The 21,983-nt window shown below is 28.8% G+C and overlaps 4 protein-coding genes across 16 annotated transcripts in view; all 4 read left to right on the forward strand.

Moving 5' to 3' along the window:
• Nucleotides 1-4,390, forward strand: part of LOC100883379 (dystrobrevin beta) — a 54,109-nt gene extending 49,719 nt beyond the window's left edge. For 7 of the 12 annotated variants that reach the window (XM_076531403.1, XM_076531402.1, XM_076531404.1 and 4 more), the window contains 2 exons: nucleotides 762-821; nucleotides 1,364-4,390. In XM_076531403.1, coding sequence (XP_076387518.1) covers nucleotides 762-821; nucleotides 1,364-1,626 — 323 coding nt within the window. In that variant the 3' untranslated portion in view covers nucleotides 1,627-4,390. Of the gene's footprint in view, nucleotides 1-667; nucleotides 712-761; nucleotides 822-968; nucleotides 1,009-1,363 lie in introns of those variants that run through there. The other 5 variants (XM_076531407.1, XM_076531409.1, XM_076531406.1 and 2 more) reach the window with 5 other exon arrangements.
• On the forward strand, nucleotides 3,603-8,646 carry LOC105663698 (uncharacterized). Its single transcript, XM_076531413.1, has 16 exons — nucleotides 3,603-3,722; nucleotides 3,781-3,971; nucleotides 4,028-4,168; nucleotides 4,255-4,389; nucleotides 4,458-4,648; nucleotides 4,715-4,853; nucleotides 5,053-5,157; nucleotides 5,229-5,368; nucleotides 5,438-5,636; nucleotides 5,708-5,868; nucleotides 5,928-6,081; nucleotides 6,170-7,261; nucleotides 7,327-7,482; nucleotides 7,547-7,844; nucleotides 7,915-8,108; nucleotides 8,174-8,646. The coding sequence occupies exons 1-16, from the start codon at nucleotides 3,698-3,700 to the stop codon at nucleotides 8,309-8,311; spliced, it is 3,459 nt and encodes a 1,152-aa protein (XP_076387528.1). The 5' UTR covers nucleotides 3,603-3,697; the 3' UTR covers nucleotides 8,312-8,646.
• Nucleotides 8,647-9,921: 1,275 nt separating this feature from the next.
• On the forward strand, nucleotides 9,922-18,880 carry LOC143264402 (uncharacterized). Its single transcript, XM_076531412.1, has 3 exons — nucleotides 9,922-11,812; nucleotides 15,977-16,173; nucleotides 16,286-18,880. Exons 1-3 carry the CDS (start codon nucleotides 11,545-11,547, stop codon nucleotides 16,547-16,549), a joined length of 729 nt encoding a protein of 242 aa, XP_076387527.1. The 5' UTR covers nucleotides 9,922-11,544; the 3' UTR covers nucleotides 16,550-18,880.
• An 824-nt stretch (nucleotides 18,881-19,704) lies between these two features.
• On the forward strand, nucleotides 19,705-21,858 carry LOC105663699 (serine/threonine-protein phosphatase 2A regulatory subunit B'' subunit gamma). 2 transcript variants are annotated; one of them, XM_012294398.2, is made up of 8 exons: nucleotides 19,705-19,864; nucleotides 19,995-20,125; nucleotides 20,201-20,389; nucleotides 20,456-20,587; nucleotides 20,661-20,986; nucleotides 21,059-21,272; nucleotides 21,344-21,471; nucleotides 21,557-21,858. In XM_012294398.2, exons 1-8 carry the CDS (start codon nucleotides 19,819-19,821, stop codon nucleotides 21,666-21,668), a joined length of 1,278 nt encoding a protein of 425 aa, XP_012149788.1. In that variant the 5' UTR covers nucleotides 19,705-19,818; the 3' UTR covers nucleotides 21,669-21,858. The 2 variants fall into 2 exon arrangements, with proteins under 2 accessions (XP_012149788.1, XP_012149787.1); XM_012294397.2 differs by having other exon boundaries at nucleotides 20,201-20,587.
• Nucleotides 21,859-21,983: the final 125 nt, after the last annotated feature.

Consider the following 21,983-nt stretch of genomic DNA (forward strand, 5'->3'; position numbering starts at 1 on the left):
AGAATAAGATATGTATGATCCTTTATAAAATATAACAAGAAAGTTTGTTAATTTATCTTTGGTTACATTAACAATAATTTTTGAAGATGTATGTAATTATCAAAATAGTTTTATATCCTATTATTGTTTTCAACGTATCTATATATCTGCATTATTGGTTAACATTTACAGATGTAAATACATAATCTTCTCCCCCTTTCATACAGTTTGCTTGTGTAATTCTACTTTTGTTTTTCATTTAGTATAGATTTAGCAAAATTTAGCCTAGAAATAGCACAGACTACACTACACGTGAAACAGCAAGTGCTTTGTTTAAAAGAAATTTATAATTCACTTGACAATTATAAATGCTTTAAAGATGATTTCAATCATAATTGAATTTTTCAAATTCTCTATAACATCAACACCATTTTTAATGCCACATTCGTGATATATGTATATAAATCATAAACGTTTTACTCAAACAAAAGAATTAAAATATAGAAGAAAATTGATTCAATTTTTATTAATGTTTAAAGAAGTACCATTTATTGTTTGATCTAAAATATTATAAGTGGTACTAAAAAATAAGGATATTATAAAAATTATACTGTATCAAGGAACATTTAATTTAAATTTTAAAATGTAAATTTATGTAAAATACTTCATTTATATTCAAATTCCAAAGAACAAATGGATATTCCCATATACAAATGACACTTTAGACGTGTTGTGGAATGTGTGTGATGCACCCCTTGTGAATGTTTCCTGGTGCCTTGCAGACTCAGACCAGGAGGATCATTCTCACAACTCTGGACGAATTAACATCAGAAAACCGTTAGGTAAGAGTTTGTTACAATTTAAACACGTTATTACAATTCTTTCATACCTTCACAAGCATTTGCAAAATGTTACATCACTTGCTTCTTTTACATAAGTATAATCACTAACAATAGATAGTTATTACAACAGATATTTTGTTATTTCAGAAAGTAAATAACAAACACTAAATAATGAACATATTCTCAGGTATAATTTTCTAGTAATTAAAATTATATTCCTTAGTTTTCTTTAGTAGTAGTTAATGAACCATGCAACTTTTATTCAAATGTATTCGTAATGTATGTTCACATCTACAAACTTGTAAGCATATTTATGTTAGTTTAACACATTGTAAATAACAGACGTAGACAATTGACTTAAATACTTTAATTAAATAGATATACATATATATATAATGAATTTTGTAGCAGTCAGTATATTTTTTTTTACAAAATAGTACAGAAGAATTATTAAAATGTAACGAGTTTATCAGTAACAAATAAATTTGTCAGTTTCTTAAATATTTTGTTGTATATTTCATAACTTGCTTTGTTATCCTTAGATTTCGAGGCTGGTGAGGATGGAGATGATAGTAGTGGTGGTGGTAATTCATGGAGAGAAGAACTTCAGCGTCGTTATCAACAAGAAAATGATTTCTTGGCTGAATTACGTGCACGCAATGTTAACATGTCACAAACACCATCTGCTACACCATCCAGCGAACAAGAACAGGAAAGGGGAGAAAGAGAAGAAGCAGATGGAGAAAAGGAGGATGAAAATGAATCTAACTGGACAGAACCAGTGAAAAGATGGGTTAATCGATAAGTTTGTTGTATGACATCTTCATGTATTCTAATGGCTTAGAAACTGCTACTAAATGAAATGCAAATAAGTTATTATAGCTCCACTGGTTATTTATGATGGGAATATATCTGGGTGTTAGTGTGAAATATAATCAGTACGACATTAGAGTTTGGACAGTATTTAAAAATCTTACATTTTTAAAATGATACTTTTAATTTTAAAAGTTGTTAATTTAACAAACAAAAGTTATAGGATATGATCTTACATAAATTTTAACAATAATATTAAATTATTATTACTATCTTTAGAATGACTGTATTACTTATTTTAATATTCATTACTTATTTATAGCATTTGCAGAATTGTATTATTTGAAGGACTGTAATAGTCGTTTTCCTCAGTTCAATGTAGTATTTTAAATATTTATATAGTTTAATGAACATTGTGTCTTTCCTTCTTTTTTTTTTTTTAAAGATTTTTGTTTTTTTTTTACGATTGTAATTAAATAAATTAAATATAATACTGTAAGTAATTAAAATCAGAGGATATAACTTATGGTGTTTATGGGCCTAAAAATACTAGTTGATCTTTAAATCAGGCTAAATATGAAAACCAAACATTTTTTGTTTAAATATTTGTTAATCCAACAAAGAGAATATCACACGTATGCAGTTTTAACATAAAGGTTTGAAAAACATATTAAACTAAACGCTCAATAGTAAATAATATTTAGTCTACATTACGTAGATGATAAAATGAAATAAATTTTTGCACAAGTCTCTTTGACCAACTTTATACAGCAAGGTAAGTAAATATAATTAAAAAACTTTTTTAAATTCATAATAAAAGAATTGTTAATGGATGCTTAGTTACAGAATCTCGAATTTTTTTGTACATTCATACAAATCACATGCGACATTCAACACTAGTACTTGAAAATATTAAAAATTTTAAACGAATATAGTATTTTAAATATATCTCATTACATTAGATGCTTAACTGTAGTAATACAGAACATACTAAAACATCATAGAAATTTCTGTAACGTATCATCCTCTTTGTTAATAATATATACCTTGGAGCTAATGATTCATAAATAAAATTCTTTTATTGTATGATTTTTCTCTGTATTTATGAACAATTTTATTATTATAGACAATGTTACATAATATGTACACCATCATTATTATGAATTCAATGAAATTTATAGCACTCTAAATATTCATTACAATCTAATAACAAGTTCCTATTGTTACAAATTTTAAGTAGTTTAATATATAATCATATTATTTATAAAGTTTAAAAAAAATGACACGTTTATGACCCAATGGCTTTGAGGTATTATATTAAATTATAATAATAATAATGTACATAAATCTTATTGATAATAATCTATCAAGCATAAAATACTGGCATCTTTAGATAATGCTTAATGAAATGTATTGCTTAGGCATTTTAAACAGGCATATTCAATTTTTGTTTTGCCAACCTCACTAGTGTTAAAACAAATCACATTTAAATGCCTAAGTTTTACACAATAACTATAATCACATCACATATATGACTGTATCATTTATAATGTAAGAATTAGGACTGATTATGTTTTATGTAATATAAGTATTTAACCTTTAGTTCCTAGATTAAATGCTGTTTCAATAAATGGTTTAATTGTAATTAATATAAAACAGTACCTTTTGTAATATTTACATGTCATATGGTATTTAAAATGTTATGTGTATATATTTGTATGATTTCATAATCTTTTTTGTCTATACTGACACGAGAATTGTGTAGCAACTACATAAATACGAATATTAAATAAAAAAATGAAATAATAACGTGTAACGTAAAATAATAAAATTTTCCAAATTAACACATTCCAGTTTCATTTTAGAACAGCATACAAGAATTGTTATTTAACGTTTACACAAGTATTATTTAAATAATTTTAATTTTAATTAAAGTACAATTTTATATATACATGTGTGTGTATATTATTATTTGACAGTAAACATTATATGTTATCAGATTAAAAAAAAAGAAACTCGAAACATTTGCAATTAAAAGTAAAAATTTATTGCGAATAATAATAATGAATAATTTTATAAATACCAATGGTAATAAATCCAAAATAAATTAGTTACAATTATTTGTAATAAATAAATTTGTTCACAGGAAAGAAAAATAACAACAAACGTGAATTGTATTTATTTTATTCTACAATTACATCTTTTGAAAAGTTGTTATTCACAAAGCAAAATATTCAAACATTAGTAATAATTGGTCAACGAAATATTGCTTTTCTGAGTGCAGTTGCAGAATTAATGCAATTACAAGAACTGTGGATTGTTGAATGTGGCATTAAGGTAACAATATAACTTGGATTTAACGAATGAGTTATTATAAAGTTATGTTTATTTAGGATATACCAGTTTTCAAAGAGAACTGTTTATTAAGAAAACTTTACTTATATTCTAATGAACTACCTTGTATACCAAATCTGAAAGCTTGCTCATATTTAACTACTTTGTTTTTATCGGGGAACAATATACGTGATCTTAAGGTATGATTTAGTTTTATTGGTTTCTTAATATGTGTATACGTTAAACAATTAACAGTTATTTTATTATGTGTACTTAATTTGAACAGAATATTGATAAGCTAATTTCACTACAAGAGCTTAATTTGGCTGACAATAAATTGGAAAGAATAGATCAAATTTCTTGGAAAAAATTTGAATTAAATTATTTGAATTTGGCAGGAAATCATTTATATAGTATAAGGGTATGTAATAATTGTATAAATTATATTTGTACAGTTTTACGAAATAATATTGCTTTTTTAATTACAAGGACATACAAAATTTGTCACAATTTCCAAAATTGAATTCATTAGTATTTGCTGATCCATTATATGGAGATTGTCCCCTAGTAACACTTTGCAATTATCGTGTACATGTTATTCATTATATTCCACGCATTAAAAGATTAGATCATTACAATATATGTGAGAGAGAAAAACACTATATTAATCATTTGTTCAAGTACTTATATCTGTCTTTTTACATATAGTATAGTTTTATGAGAAATAATCAGTAATCTTTTTTTAGGAAACAATTAACTTATTATAATGTATTATTTCATAAGCAGTTAAATAAACACTTAAGTTTACTAAAACACGAATATGAGAAATATGAAAAGGAAATGCTTTATTTAAAACATCAACTTTACATAAACAAAATAGATAGGGTATACAACCTTTTTACATAATTAGCTTTTATTTAATGCATCATTATATTCTATTATGTTAAATGTAATTGTTGTAATTATTTTAAATATTTTGCATTTTTCGTAAATATAATTTTTTATTGTACTTTCTCAAAATGTTACAAATTCGCAACAAAGGATTGATATAACTTTTGTTAATCACTCTTTATTTATTGCATAGGAGAATCAGGAAATGTATAATGAATTAGAGCATGTAATGCTGAAAGTCGAATTGCATAAAAATAAACTTATACAAATGAAAGAAATGACAAACATGCAACTTAGAGTATGTTTTCCACTGTTATTTTTGAATAATTATATATTACACATAATCTTTTTTGTTCATTTATTTATTAGATTTTACAACAACAATTGATAACTAATATGAAATACTGTGGAAATTTAAATTTTATTGAGTACAATGCATTTTCTGAAAACACAGTTACCCAATTATGCAAACAATTTTTGGAAGAATCATTATGTTCAATTATAAAAGAGTATAGAACATTATATTAATGAAGTATTATTTAAGTAACCAAATTTTATTGACTTTTCTTTATTTATAGTGGTATAGGTATAACAGGTTTAAAATTGCATAAAGTAATAAAAGTGTGTAATAAAGAAATTGATCAATTATACTTTTGGAAGAATAAGAGTTTACAGTCAAATGAGTGCAATACCATTCTAAAAATTTTAGTATCTCCTGGAGTAACAAATATCCAAAAATGGCCTTTTAATTTTTTTATAACTGACTTATTTATTAAAGTATCCTCATATCCTTTTTTCAAAAAATATAATTCTGTAACATGTACCATACAATATCTTTTAATTAATAGGACGAATTAATGGTAACCAATTGTTTGGCAGTAGCAGATTCTGATTGGTTAAATAAAATATTTTCATCTAAAAAAAATGGAAATGTATTAAATGTATGCAATATTTGTGAAAAACGACGCATTTGCATACTTATACAGACACCAATTCTCAGTCCTAAAAAGTAATAATAATATCAGTTTTAATAATTTTCAAATGAAAAAATATAGTATCTCTATACAGAACAGATAATGCAAATGACCGTTTGCATACAAAGTATGCAAATTATCGGAATGATGCAAGTGAAATTTGTCAGATATTTAAATTAACAAATGCAAACATCAGAAATCCTATGTTTGTAATAGAATATGAATACGTATTACATGAATTAAGAAATGTAATAAAATTTATTATCACAACTTAACTATCAATAAAATTTTATAAATGAATTTATATATAGTAACAATTTTATAATTTATTTATAGGAAGACAAATATGAAAATTCTACTGTACCATGTACAATAAATGACATGCTATGTGAATGTTTGTGTAATTCTAACATTGTACAATATATTAACACCAATGAAACAGTGAAATTGCAAAATCTTGTAAAAATATGTATTTCTGGGCAAAAGATCAATTCAATTGATATGAATTTGAATTTACCTAATTTAAGAGAATTTGATATTTCATTTAATCGACTAAGTGAATTTCCAAATTCAAACTTTATGACGAATGTAAAAATATTGGACATTAGTTTTAACAATATACAAACATTACATATTAAACAAAATTTACCCATTTTACAAGAGTTAGACATCTCATGGAATTGTTTAAAAGATTGCTTTCAAAGCATCCAAGTTTTTACAGCGCTTATACCCAACATTCGTCAACTAAAGATATGTAACAATCCTTTTAAAGATATCATGGATCCAGAAGTAGCTGAATATTTAATATGCACATATATGCCAAAGTTACAATTTATTAATAATTTTAAATGTGAAGATCTTGATTTATCGAAATATTATTTTCCATGTTCTTTTGGTATGTGTAAACTGAGTAGTAAACGACATAATAAAGTAACTTATTTAAAGAAAAATGTAAGAGAGCAAGCAAAAGCAATACAAAAGAAAACTGTTAATCAAGCCAAACATGTTCATGTATCAAAAGATTATACTACAGTATATAATATTTTACAAAAAGCATTAAATGTCCAAGAGCTTTGTGCTACTTGTTGTTTACTACTAACATTTCCTGTAATGAAATCTTTGAGACATTTAATTAAGTTAAATCTCGGAAATAATTTTATTTCTACCTTGAATGGCTTTACTCAAGAAAATTTTCCAGTGTTAAAATATCTAGATTTAACTAATAATTTAATAATGACTTTGGAACCAATGGGATCATTTTCTACATTACAAGAGTTTTATTGTGGAAATAACAGAATAGAAAATTTAACACAAATAGACAATATTAAGTCTTGGAAAATATTAAATGTCATTGATTTTTGCAACAATCCAATAAATGCAGATATGTTACATAAAATGTTTATTATCTTTCACTTAAGTAATATTGAAGTAAGTAAAAAATGTTAAGTTCTATTTCATTTTATATAAGTTCTGTGAGTTACTTTTTTTATTAGTATATTTCTGGAGAATATGTACAAGACTCAGATATTTCTGAAGCAAGATATATATTTGGCAATAAATTAGATAAATATGTGCTAAATGGAATATATAAAACTGATCGCTTATCCAATATTACACAACTGAGTTTAATTGATTGTTCTTTATCAAAGGTATACTATTCATTATAAAATTGTACAAATTACCTATTGTATAATTTTTATAACGTTTTAATAGGTGGACTTATCTGCTGAGTTTTTGCCATGTTTAGAAAGTTTAGATTTGAGTAAAAATCAGATAACTTGTTTATGGGGTCTTCATTCTTTTCAGTATTTGCATACTTTATGTGTAAGCTACAATTGTCTTGAAACATTTAATGGCACTGACTGCAAAAAAGACAATTATACATTTCCAAAGTTATATACTTTGTTTTTAGATCATAATTGCATCAAAACATTGATGAATATTACCAAACAAAAATTACCAGTAATTAAACATTTATTTTTAAACAATAATTATCTGCAAAATATCAATGGTAATGTTTCATAAACTAAGTAATATATTATTTATGTTTCAATTATTAATACATTTATATAAATATTCAGAAATAAATAATTGCTCTTCATTGGAGTCTTTGATTTTGGATCACAATGAAATTGAAATACTACATGTTAAAGACTTTATTGAGAATAATAATTTAAAGCTTCTGTCACTTGAAAATAATAAAATAAAATCATTAGAATTTACAAAACAATTGAAAAAGTTAGAGAAACTTTATGTTGCTCATAACTGTTTAACAGTAAGTAAACAATAATACATATTATTTAAATGAATTCTTAATACATTATCTTATGTACCTCTTAGAATGACGCTGAAATACAGCATTTACTGTTACTGAAAAATTTAGAAGAAATAACATTTGAAGGAAATCCTTTATGTGTACAAATAAGTCAAGATAAAATTATTCAAAATTTTGAATTAAAGGAAGTTAAAGAAATTTAACTATGATGATGGTAATTTATAAATATTATTGTTTTCTCATGAAGTATGAAATAAACATAATGAAACACAATGTTGATATATTTTAAAAAGTATTATATACTTAAAATATAATACTTTCTCTCTTTTCTGGTTTTTAACCGACTTCGAAAAAGGAGGAGGTTGAATTGTTATTCAATTCGATGAGTATTTTTTTTTTTCTCTATGTATGTTCGCCGATTACGCCTAGCTGGATGGACCGATCGGAATGAAACCTTTTGCATCTGGTAAGTTCTGACTCCCCATTGGTACCATTATCAAAAAATTTTTAATTTTTTAATTGCAAAGTATTGTTATTGCAAAAAAACCGGCACCTTTAGAAATAAACTTTTCTCGATTTTAGTGCGCTTTTAATATGTTGTCAGGGGCATGATTCTGAACAATTTTGTTCTTATGCAAATTTCGCGGAAAGCTTTAGTTGTTGAGATATTAGCGAAAAATTGTTGTTAACTTTTGAAATCAACTTCGAACGATTTTAATATCCTTCAAATATGTTGTTAGGGGCGTGGTTCTGGACAACTTTTTCCTTATGCATAATTGACGGAAAGCTTTTGTTTTCGAGATATTAGCGACAATTGTTGTTAACTTTTGAAACCAACTTCGAACGATTTTTATGTCCTTCTAATACGTTATTAGTGGCATGATTCCGAACGACATTTTCCTTATGCATAATTGACGGTAAACTTTAGTTTTCGTGATATTAGCGAAAAACTATCGTTATTAATATTAGTGGAACGCCCCGTGCTATGCACAGGAAAGACAAGAAAGGGCAATTACAATGCACTGTATCAAAACACTAACTAATCTTTACCGCTTTGGCACGCGACTTATGCAGCAAGATGAGTTCACGTTGATGTTGCTGTATTATTCCCATTGCTTGGTACAGTCTCCGTATCGTTCTAAAAATGTATCAATTTGATTTGTCAGAAAATTTGTTGCGCAGGATCTGCTATTATTTTACGGATACTTTGACCCTTGCGCAGTCCTAAACCGTAAGAGATACTACATGCGCAGTAAATTTTTGCAAAGAAAGTTAACAAAGAACAAATGGATGAAGCACCAATTATAGAAGCACCTCAATTATAATGTAATTAGTTTGTACTTGTCCGTGAAAGAGTGTCCCTTACTTTTTTTTCTATGTATGTTCGCCGGTTTTTTCCTAGGTGGGTGGTGCGATCAGAACAAAGCCTTTCGCATCTTGTAGAGCCTGACTCCCCATTGGTAACATTACCAAAAATTTTTTCATTTTTCAGTTGCAAAGGATTATTGTTGCAAAAAAAAATTGAAAAACGAATATCCATGTTGTCTTTTACTTAATTATGTTCATGGCATTTACGCAGACAAAAAAAAAGCCCGGAAGAACTGTCTCACAGTATCCTATACAATTCTCCCCATTCCACTAAAAAGCGTGAAATAAAATAATTTTAAGAAAAAAAATACGCCGACTTCGAAATGCACTAAAAAGTATAAAATAATTTCTATTTCCTAATGAAGTAATTTCTATTTCATTCAATCATACAATTACGTAACAGATATGAATGAAACCTATTTATTCGTTAGGTAGTATATTACTATATCTTTTAGCAATTGTAAAATTTTATGTTTAAAGAGCCGAGGTAAAAACAAATGTAAGGACTGATTTTGGGTGGTTTCTGTTACGTTACGGTGAAACTATAGTGCCATAGCAAGTTTGATGGGCGCCCGCAGCATACATTTTGTTAAATCTTTTTATGCGGATGCGTGTGATTTTCTGTCAAAATTTTAGAGAAATAAAGGAATACATAATTAATAATTGTTAATAGTTATTAATTTGTTTGCTAGATAAGTAGGGTCATTTTTTCACGTACAACTGATTAGAAATTTGGCTACGATTGATGTTCGACGCAGTATTCATGAATGTTTTTATTATTATTTAGCCTGAAACTATATACGCCAAACTGGTTCGAAAAAGATAGCATATTACATGAAATATGAAATGTTTATAATTTAGCGTGTAGCCATATACGCTACGCATTCTTTGGAAGAGATAACGCCTCGCGTCTAATATAAGTGAAGAATTTTCTAGTAAAAAGCGAAATAATTAATTATGTGCTAGTATTTTACTACAAAAAATAAAAAGAATGAATAGAAAAGAATATTAATACACTGATCTGCATTCGTAATTATTCTATACGTGACCTATCGCGATCGCTGTTCGAGATCGTCTCTCAATTGTCGCGCACCGGCGTACAAGTAGGGAGTGGGAGAGCTCTGATCGGAGATCCCACACGAATTCGCCGCGGAATTTGAATGTTATCAATTATATAAGAAATAAGTAGAAGAGAAAAAATTATTTACAAATAAAGCGTATGCATAATAAAAATATTTTTTTAATAAAATGTACTTTTTGTAATAATTGAAATAACTTTAAATACTTTTTAACGCAAACATCGATATAATGCTAGAAAAATGTTACATACGTATAAAAATAATTTATGTGATTATTGTATTGCTATTCCTGTAAGAGATAAATATTAGAAATGTGAGCTATAAGAAATAAAATTCGCGTCCAGGCAAAAATCCAACGGATGACAATGTTTTACCACATGGCCTGCCCTTTTCAAAAGCAATGTACTAACCTTCGGGTTAATGGAGAACTTTAATAAGGAGAAAGTCTATTGTCAATGGTGTACGCAGTTGACTGAACATTTATTTCTTTCGTGTTTTCGAACGCTCCATTTTTTATGTTCAGGTATCACATATATTTTACAAAAAAATAAGGAGTACCAAAAGGAAACAATCATTATATATTTTGTTCTATGTAATATCCATTTTACAAGTGATACTTGGTTATTGTATTAAGTATTCTCTATATTTCATTGAAACAAATTATAAAACATAACATCACACAATATTACAAATTTTTTATGGTTAATTTAAAATATTAATAATTATGTTGTATTTTTTACGATAAAAAGAGTTGTTTTGAATGTAATACAAAAAGATTTTAAGGTCATCAATAATATACACACTGTAATTTCGTCACTGCAATTCTATTCCGTCGGGGTTTCCTGACCGATTGTTTCGCTTGGAAATATGGGTAAAGAGATAAAAAAAAGTGTTGTGATAACAGGATTATTATTAAGGATTACGTGATATGAAATAAAAAAGAAGAAATGTTACAAAGCAATATATGATTTATTTATCATATATTGTTCATGAGTTATAGAGAAAACTATCATGATCAGGTACAATACAGTTTTTACTTGTATATTTTGAAGTACGCGCTACGTAATATTATTGATGCAGGCGATTTCGGCCCTTTTCCAAACTGTTTAGAAAACACATGTTGCACCTCTTCATTTTTTAAAAAGTGCGTGGGGGTAAGGAAGCAACTTTTCGCACGCTTTTCGCTGCAGTCTTCATTTACAGTGTGGACATCATTCAGAGCAGATACTGATATGGCAAATTGGCCTGTTTATCGTGGTAAGTTTTCTACATTATAAACATAATTGATTACAAAACATATGATATTAAATAATAATAATACAGTATTCTCTCCGTAAATGTTAAAAAGATCTCTACCGTAAATGTTAAAATTCTATCATCGCTACTGGGGGGACCCCCCTCGAAATCAGTCATGAATGAAACACGATCAGTCGCCGAAACGACGAGGATCGAATATCGGTGAGAGACATACTAATGCAAGCAAAGAAAAAGATTGCAACTTTCTTATTTCTTACTATTGTTTCATGAAACTTTTACTGTCGTATTTATCTAGTTTTCCTGATTAAAATGACACCAAACATGATATAATTACTTTAACAATTGCGTGTATAACGAGCGCTTAAAGTTTTTAACATAAAAGAAGACTGCGAATGGAAAAGAGGGACAGAAGGTTGAAGTGTTCGGCAAATATGAAAGACTCGTGCGTGTTCTGTCTTTCAAAAATTCAAAAATTAAAATTTTTTATTTTTGGTTTTTCGTCAATGGAACTTTTACCATCGTATTTGTCTCGTTTTTATGATTAAAATGACACCAAACACGATATGATTACGATCGTAATTACTTATGTAACAAACCATAAAAGTTTCGGGCTTTCACACTTACGGCAAACTTTACATTTACGGCAGAGATTACGCAAAATTAAAAGATTATTTTGAATATGTTATTTAATTTTGCGCCGCCTCCGAAAAGGTTGAAATGTACAGTTACTCACAAAATTGAGCGTACAGTTACGTTAGCAATAAAAATTGACGGGAAAATCAATGCAAACACATATATTTCACAGTAAATACATAATATATATTTTATTCATATATTGTAACAAATAATTCGTAATTGAGTTTCTAAATAAAATAAGTAATTTGTTTATATTTAACAAAAAATGTAAAAATATGCTTGTTTTCATGACACAAAATTGAGCGTACATATACATAATTAACATTATTTATACACTTATATCGCATTATCTATATAAATTAATATTTCGTTGCGTATCCTTTGGCATTAATTATTGCTTGCAAGCGACGGGGCATAGAATGAATTAAATTTTTTATGAAATTTGGTGGAATACTTTGCCACTCTTCTCTTAATTGCTGTTTAAAATCTTCTATATTTTGAAAATGTCTGTTTCTCATTCTAAACTTCAATTCTCCCCAAACATTTTCAATTGGATTCAGGTCTGGCGATTGCGGAGGTGTTTCTAATAATTTTGGTATATTATACAACAACCATAATTGAACTAAATGACACGAATGTTTTGGGTCATTGTCTTGTTGGAAGTAATATAGTTGTGGCATTTTTAATTTTTCTGCTAATGGTTTTAAATTTTTTTTAAAAATATTCAAATATTGTATTTTGTCCATTTTTCCATCAATAAATTCAACATTTCCGGTCCCGTTTGACCCTATACACCCCCATAACATCACAGATCCTCCGCCGTGTTTAATGGTTAGACATGTATTCTTTTTATCATATTCGGTATTTGCTTTTCTCCATACGATTTGTTTCCTTCCGTCCCGTCCAAATAAATTTATTTTGGTTTCATCAGAAAATATAATATTTTCCCAAAAACTTTCGTCATAGTTAATAAACGTTTTTGCAAATTCCAAGCGCTTTTTCCTATTTGTTTGTGAAATGTACGGTTTTTTTCTGGCAATTCGGCCGTTATACCCTTCTTTTCTTAATGTTCTACGGATTGTTTCTACTGAAATTTTTGTTTTTATGCGTGAGGAAACTTCTGATGTTAAATTTCTAATATTTGTTTGTGGATCTATTTTAATTTGTCGACAAATCGATCTCACATCGGCTGTTGTTAATATTCTTTTTCTTCCTCGCCCAGGCTTATTTCTTACTGTACCTTCATAACGAAATTTGTTTATAATTTTTTGAACTGTCGAATGTGTTCTTCCAACTATTTTTCCTACTTCACGAAAAGATTTACCTTGTAAATATAACTTAACAATAAGATTACGTGTAGAAATATCAGTCTGCACTCTTTTCTACTCCATTGCTGGTTTACGGATAATGGATTGTGTTTTGTTATTGTTTATTTAATAAATGAAGGTAGAAAACACATTTCGCGGACTTCATATTCAAATGCACCAACCTTCGTTCAATACAGATCTGTATAACTTAAAAATTTTTATGTGTACGCTCAATTTTGTGTCATGAAAACAAGCATATTTTTACATTTTTTGTTAAATATAAAGATATTACTTATTTTACTTAGAAATTCATTTACGAATTATTTGTTACAATATATGAATAAAATATATATTATGTATTTACTGTTAAATATATGTGTTTGTATTGATTTTCCCGTCAATTTTCATTGCTAACGAACTGTACGCTCAATTTTGTGAGTAACTGTATTTAATATAATACCTAACGAGTAAATAGGTTTCATTCATACCTGTTACGTAATTGTATGATTGAATGAAATAGAAATTACTACATTAGGAAATAGAAATTATTTTATACTTTTTAGTGCATTTCGAAGTCGGCGTATTTTTTTTCTAAAAATTATTTTATTTCACACTTTTTATCGGCCGGCAAGACGTGTTCGTAGAAACAGTAGAAAATCGGCGACTGCATGTTGACTCATACACACTACCAGAGACACGGAGCATACGTAGAATTCAATATATTAGTAACAATAGTTTTTCGCTAATAACGCGAAAACTAAAGCTTCCCCTTAATTGTGGATAAGGAAAAAGTTGTTCAGAATCGTGCCCCTGATAACATATTAAAAGGACATTAAAATCGTCCAAAGTTGATTTCAAAACTTTTCAACAATTTTTCGCTAATATCTCGAAAACTAAAGCTTTCCGCGAAATTTTTATATGAACAAAATTGTTCAGAATCATGTCCGTGATAAGATATTAAAAGCGCACTAAAATCGAGAAAACTTTATTTCAAAAGTTGCCGGTTTTTTTGCAATAACAATACTTTGCAATTAAAAAATGAAAAATTTTTTGATAATGGTACCAATGGGGAGTCAGAACCTACCAAATGCAAAAGGTTTCGTTCCGATCGGTCCATCCAGCTAGGCGTAATCGGCGGGCACACATAAAAAAAAAAAAAAGATATATATTGTATATATACATATACTGATCGAATTGATAACCTCCTCCTTTTTCGAAGTCGGTTAAAAAGCGGATGGCCTGTGTCGACCGTTTGTTAATTTCTATTTTCTAACAGTAGTAATTGACTGAAGCAGACTGAAAATACTTATGTTTAAATACCAACTTTACAAAAACCAGTCTGCACTTACCTTACTTCACCTTATCTTTATATAAAACGGCTTAGCCGTTTCCAGCCGGCAATTATGTGAGAAGATGGCAAGGTGCACCCCTATACATATGGTATCAAAATGTTCGTCTATGGCCACAGGTGTGCAAGTTTGTGTTATTTTTTTGATATCCACTATCACTGATGAACAAGGTGATGTCAAGGATGGCATACTATGTTAAAAAAGAAACTTAAAATATCTTAGAAATTATCGTTTTTTTTTTACCATTATACCCTAATACTTTTTTATTCAGAATATTTCAGAGAATCGATTTATCTATGAAAAACTATATAGTTCCATTTAAAAAATTATGGGTCATTTTCGTTCCTTCAAAAATATTACAAATATAAAAAAAGTGCACACACTATTATATCGGCAATGAAGAACAGTAAAACTTTTTCCTCTTTCATTTTGTTAAGAAACTTATTATTAACAAACAAACAAATAAACAAACTTTCGGAACCAATTCCAAATTATCAAACTAAGACACATGACAACCGATTTGAAATTGGGACAGGTTCGTTTAAAGTTACTCACCAGTGGATAGATAATTATTTGAAAGGCAATTCGATTTCCAATTTCGACAACTTTGTCATTCCTCGCATTGATAAACAATAAACTCACTTTACTCGCGTAGCGAGTGTACACTGCTAGTTTTAATAATGTTAACACATTTGTGACCGTTGAATTCACGTCATTTGAAATTCTATTTCTGGTTGCTGCTGACATAAATTCACGTCCTATAATTTTTGTTAAAAAAAATAATTAATAAACAGGAAGAACAATGTATATTATTTTTATTATTATTTTAATTATTATTTATTTTGTATTTATTATTATGCATTTATACGCAGCATCTTATGACGCATATATTTTGGAGTTACCACCGAAGCAGCCATCTCATCAACAGCAGCAACAACAACCTCAACAACAGCAGCAGGTACAACAACAACAGCAACAGCTACCTCAACAACCCCAACAACAACCTCAACAACAGCAGCAGGTACAACAACAACAGCTGCAACAAGGCGAGAAAACGCGCGTGACGGGTGTAAGTGTATTATTTAATCATATGTACAATAAATCTGTTAAACAGTATGTGATTTGTTATCATTTCGTCATGATATTCTGTGAATGCGAAAGATATTTTTTTCCTATTCCAGATACAAAACCGCCGACGGCGACACCGTCAGAACCTTCAAAGATTGCAAAAGCAGCTGAAAAAGTTGCAGGAAATTGTTGCAAATATAAGACGCAGACGAGGCCGCGGGCGAGATCGTAGATGTAGGCGCGGGCGGGGCCAAGGGTGGGGCAACGGGTGGGGCCTGGGATCGGTCGCGGGATGGACCACGAGATGGAATCCGGGATGGGACTCATTCCCTACATATTACAAAAAATTTCCTAAAGGATATTATCTATATATATAAAAATGGAAGTTTATACGAAATTAATAGACTTCGACACCCTTTGACAAAGTGCAGTGAAAGTTGGCACATATATGTATTTTTTCATGGAGAAGGTTTTTAGGTTTTAAGAAATGGTTGGGGCAAAAAGAAGCGTGGCAAACCAAGATTTCAGTTCATTAAACAGTAATAATTCAAAAGAAAAAAAAGGACACACGCGCATTCGACTCTGCTCTGTACACTTATAGTACTTAATATGTCTTCGCTCGATTGTCTATCTACTATAAGAGCCGCCGGTTACATGCATACGTATACATGTACTCTCACCCTCTCGCTGTTGCACTCTCGCATTTCCGCTCTGACGATTATTATCCTTTTTCGTACCGTTTGTTCAGCACCGTGCATGTTTTGAGTTCTCCGTTCGAAACTCGGTAACGATTGCTGGTTGACAAAAACAATATTTTCGGAGGAGACAGTAACCGACATTAAACCGACGATTAAATTTTAACCCATTCGAAATCGATTGCATTCCGTGTGTGCAGTTGATTTCCGAGGCTATAAGACCGGTTGGACCCCAGGTGTGCTATAGTAGTAATGAGCAATTCTCAGTAATTCTGAGTAAAGTTAAAGTTGAGGTACGATTTTTTTTGTGTTAATAACTTCTGTAAAATACAGAAAAACAAAATTTGGCATCGGTTCTGTTGCGTACCAAAAGAAAATAAAACATTTTTGTTGAATTTTCGAAACCCACATTTTCAGAAAATATCAATCCAGGAACTGTAATTCCATTTATCAAATCTATCACCAACAGCAATAGTATCGTCTTCTATTCATACTATAAATTATGAATATACTTCAAATTATGAATATGCAGGCTGTACAAGCTTAAGGTAATAAGTTTTTTTCTCTTCTTTGACCCAGCACTCTGTATCTTTTTATCCGAAAACACGAACATAAATAACGATGCGTCCAGTTCAGTTCTTATGTAACTATTTTTACCTTACATTGTACTTACACATGGTGTTCAATCCGCTCCTCGCAATAAAAATATTGTGGGGTTATACACAGTGTACAATCATCTTATTTATGCGAATTCACTTATGACTTGGGCGATTTCCATAGTAACAAAATTTTTTTATTAAAAATGAACAATATAAAGAAAAAAAAATTTCGCTCCTATGTTCGCTTATCGTTTCCTTTACTTTGTCTTTCTTGTACACATTCTTAAACAAAAATAACTTTCATTTATTTCTATCCATTTTTATTTAATAATTAATATTTAAATTAGTTGTTCATTTGTACGCAGTTGCGTTCAAAACTACTGCAATGAATTGGGAAAAATACTGTTCCTTATTAAAGATAAAAATGATATAATATAAAATATTTCTATATTTCGGTAAAAACTGGATAACTGCAAAAAATTTGGACCCAAGCATTGCAGTTATTCCTTGAGGTGTCGATTCTGGGTTTACAATTAGCTCAAGTCGAGCTTCGAACGTAGAAAAGAAGTAACAATATTAATGCAACAATAAAACTTTTTTTATTTTTTAATTTCGTTGAATGATACTCTCACCGATGTAATTGTGAAATTCTTCTGATTAAAATAAGACCAAAGACGACGTAATTCGAGACATATTTACTTGAATTACTATCATCTAACTTATACTAAATGCATCACTGCAATAAATTATTGCAGTATATCCTAAATTACGTCATATTGTCTTACTTTAATCAGAAGAATCTTACAATTACATGTGTGAAAGTATCATTGAAAATATAAAATTTCTTTTTAAAGTTGTTTTATTTCATATTTTTTTCACATAGAAGGACAACTATGTATAATGCAGCGAATGAATCGGCATGAATGAATACATGTAATGACGCGTATTTGAGCGCTCGTACAAAACAAAACAAAAATTAAAATAGCTCTATGTATATCTTTTATTTTATTCAATCCTCTGCTCATAAGGAATATTCAGTGCTTCTCAATACGATTCCTTTTTGCATTTTAAATGCATACGGAATTATGTTTAAATTAAATGTCGTCTTCGGAAAACTAAATGTCGCGTAGACCATTGTCGTTGTTACGCAAACGCACTTAAGAAACATATTGAACCGGAACACACCGATTTAAATGAAACTTATGTGAAAGATAGTTTTCAAGAAAATATTTGACAAATATTTTTTGTATTGGCCATTGTTTGCATTGAAGGGGTGATAATTGCCCTCAAAGTTAAGAACTGAAATTATATTTTTGGGAATATCTCCGGAATTAAAGGAGATAATTGGAAGATTTTTTTTGAACTGTGAGTCTGTGAACTGTATTATTTGTTTAAATAAAATTTTGAAAATTTATAGTTTTTCTTTAAATTTTTTTACTAAATGTTAAACTATTTTTTGCAACTTTGTGTACGATACTACGAAATAGAATAGAGAATACATGTTTTTAAAATTTGTTATTTTTAGCGATGCTTATTACATGTATAATTTGAAATCACCTCTTTTGAAAAAGGGCTATCAACGTTTTTTATTGAAAATATCATCATTTTTACAATTTTTTACAATATTCTGGGCATTATATGCCTCTTCATATGCCGTTAATGGATTCTTCAGCAATTATTGTAAGCATCGCAGATATAGTCGTACCAAGCCAATGTTCCTCGCGGCGGGTTTAAAAGCGCGTCACCCGCCGCGAGGAACATTGGCTTTTATGGCAAATACTAATTTTATACTTTTACGGGAGTAAAGTCTTCAGTCCAAATACAATATGTAGAACTTTTGGAAAATTTGAGATTTTTAAGAAATTAAAAAAAAACAATTAAATTTTTTTTTAGCAATATCGGTCATAAAAGTAGTAACGTCGGGCAGAAATCTCGTTAAAAATATTCATCTTCTTCAATTAATAAGCTTTGCGATTAAGTGAGGTGAAGAAAAAGAGATTTTAGCACGATACGAATTGGAGAACATTTTGGGAATAAAAATGCCATTGGCGTTTAGAATTCGTGTTTTCCACATTTTTGAAAAATAGATATCTACAATCTTTGTCTTTTCTAACCAAAAACATATAAAATAGACAAAGATCCACCGAACTTCTGCAAGTCACCGCATGAGGTCACACCTGAGCTTTTGTCACTAAACTCTCTGAGATCAGCTGGAGTATAGCAAAATGTATTATAGTGCTTTTTGTATAATGATTCTGTTCTGTTCTTTATTTTCTCTTTCGAGAGGGCGCTTGGGAGGTTGTATAATGATTCTATCTAAAATTAGTTACAAGTGATTCAAAACAAAAACAAATGGAACTGGAAACAGTACTTCGAAAATGTGCTGTAGCAAATAAATGTAAGTTAATATTTATTAATGATAATTAATGCTCAACAAGTTAATATTTGTTAATAATAGTGATTGTTAAGTGTATATTTTATTATCATTCAATATAAATGTATATCATGAGTACACAATAATTTTGCAGCAGAAGAACAATTGGAAGAACATGAAAAAAAAGAAGACGAATATTTTCAAAAAATATATGAACAGTGGAAGGGCGCCAAAGCTAAAGATAAAGACTTAACTTATAAAGTGATTCCTAAGTTTTATTTCAAGGTACTGTGTGTAAATTAAAAATCTGTAGAGAAATATTTAAAAATGTTATTTTCTAATATGTTCTGTTTACCTCAGCTACCAAAAGAAGATGAAATTTTGCCACAAAAATTACGAGAAGAAACACGAGCTTTATTCCTGCAAAGGCGTTCACGACAATTACTTGATAACAATGAACTGAAAGCATTATGGGTACTTTTGGATAAACATCATAGTCCACCTTTATCGGGGGAAGAACAACTAATAAATTATGAAGATTTTAAGAAAGTGGGTAAATTAGCTGGCACAAAATGCAACCCATACTTCACTGCTGTTGTATTTGCTAAATTACAGCAGGGTGATCCTCATGGTAGAATTAGTATAATGGCATTGTTTAATTATGTTATGAGAAAAGTTTGGTTACATCAAACAAGAATTGGTCTTTCTTTATACGATGTTACTGGTCAAGGATATCTCAGAGAATCAGTAAGTTTTTTTAGTATATGTCAATTTATTTTAAATGAAAGAAAAGCAAATACATCATTCTTATTTTTTACAGGATTTAGAAAACTATATTTTGGAATTAATACCAACTTTGCCTCAACTTGAAGGACTTGAAAAATCTTTTCATTCATTTTATGTTTGTACCGCAGTAAGAAAATTTTTATTTTTTCTTGATCCTCTCAGAACTGGTAGAGTTAGAATACAAGATATTTTGGCATGTAGTTTCTTAGATGATTTATTAGAATTAAGAGATGAAGATTTACCTAAAGACCTTCAAGAAGCAAACTGGTTCTCAGCTCCGTCAGCTCTTAAAGTGTATGGACAGTACCTTAATCTTGATAGAGATCATAATGGAATGCTTAACAAAGAGGAACTTGCAGGGTAGTTTACGTGCATTTATAAAATTTATGAAATCTTGACAAGTATATTAATTTTATAATAATTTTTTGATAGATATGGTACAGGAACATTAACTGGAGTATTCCTAGAAAGAGTATTCCAAGAATGTTTAACTTATGAGGGAGAAATGGATTATAAAACATATTTGGACTTCGTTTTAGCATTAGAAAATCGACATGAACCACAAAGTTTACATTATTTGTTTAGAATCCTTGATATTAATAATCGTGGTTATCTTGACACATTTTGCCTTAATTACTTTTTTCGGGTATGTAAAACAATATTTATACACCTTTTTTATATTTTAGAGTGCTATATTATTAATTTTTATATATATAGGCTATACAAGAACAAATGACCATGCATGGTCAAGAACCAGTCAGATTTGAAGATGTGAAAGATGAAATATTTGATATGGTAAAACCTGCAGATCCTTGTAAAATCACGTTGCAAGATTTATTATCATGGTAAATAATTGTTCGATTTTCCGAAAATTTAAAACAAACGCAAATTAGATTCTCTGTTATACATTGTGCAATTTATATTTTTCAGTGGTCAAGGAGATACAATGGTCAGTATTTTAATAGAATTCCATGGTTTCTGGGCATATGAAAATAGGGAAGCTATGGCAGCTGATACAGGTGATGAATCATCCCATGTTTGAAAGAGAAACGTTTACAAAATATGTATGGCACATTCCAGCAAGATTTTATACAAGACCATATATGTTTTTAATCTTTTACAAGTATTATTTATGATTTGTATAATCTTGTATCAAGACGTTTAGTAATATTCACAAAAGAATTTGTACTATATATTCTTTGTAATAAAAATATTTTTCTAAAACTACTAAATATTATTAATTCACAATATTTTTAGTAATTAGGATAAATTATATACTTAAAATAGAATTAAAAAAAAGTTGTAGAGGAAGAAATTGAACGATATAAAACGATATATATTTCTACGATTAAAACTT

This window comes from Megachile rotundata, chromosome 4, assembly GCF_050947335.1.
Source record: "Megachile rotundata isolate GNS110a chromosome 4, iyMegRotu1, whole genome shotgun sequence".
NCBI lineage: Eukaryota > Metazoa > Arthropoda > Insecta > Hymenoptera > Megachilidae > Megachile > Megachile rotundata.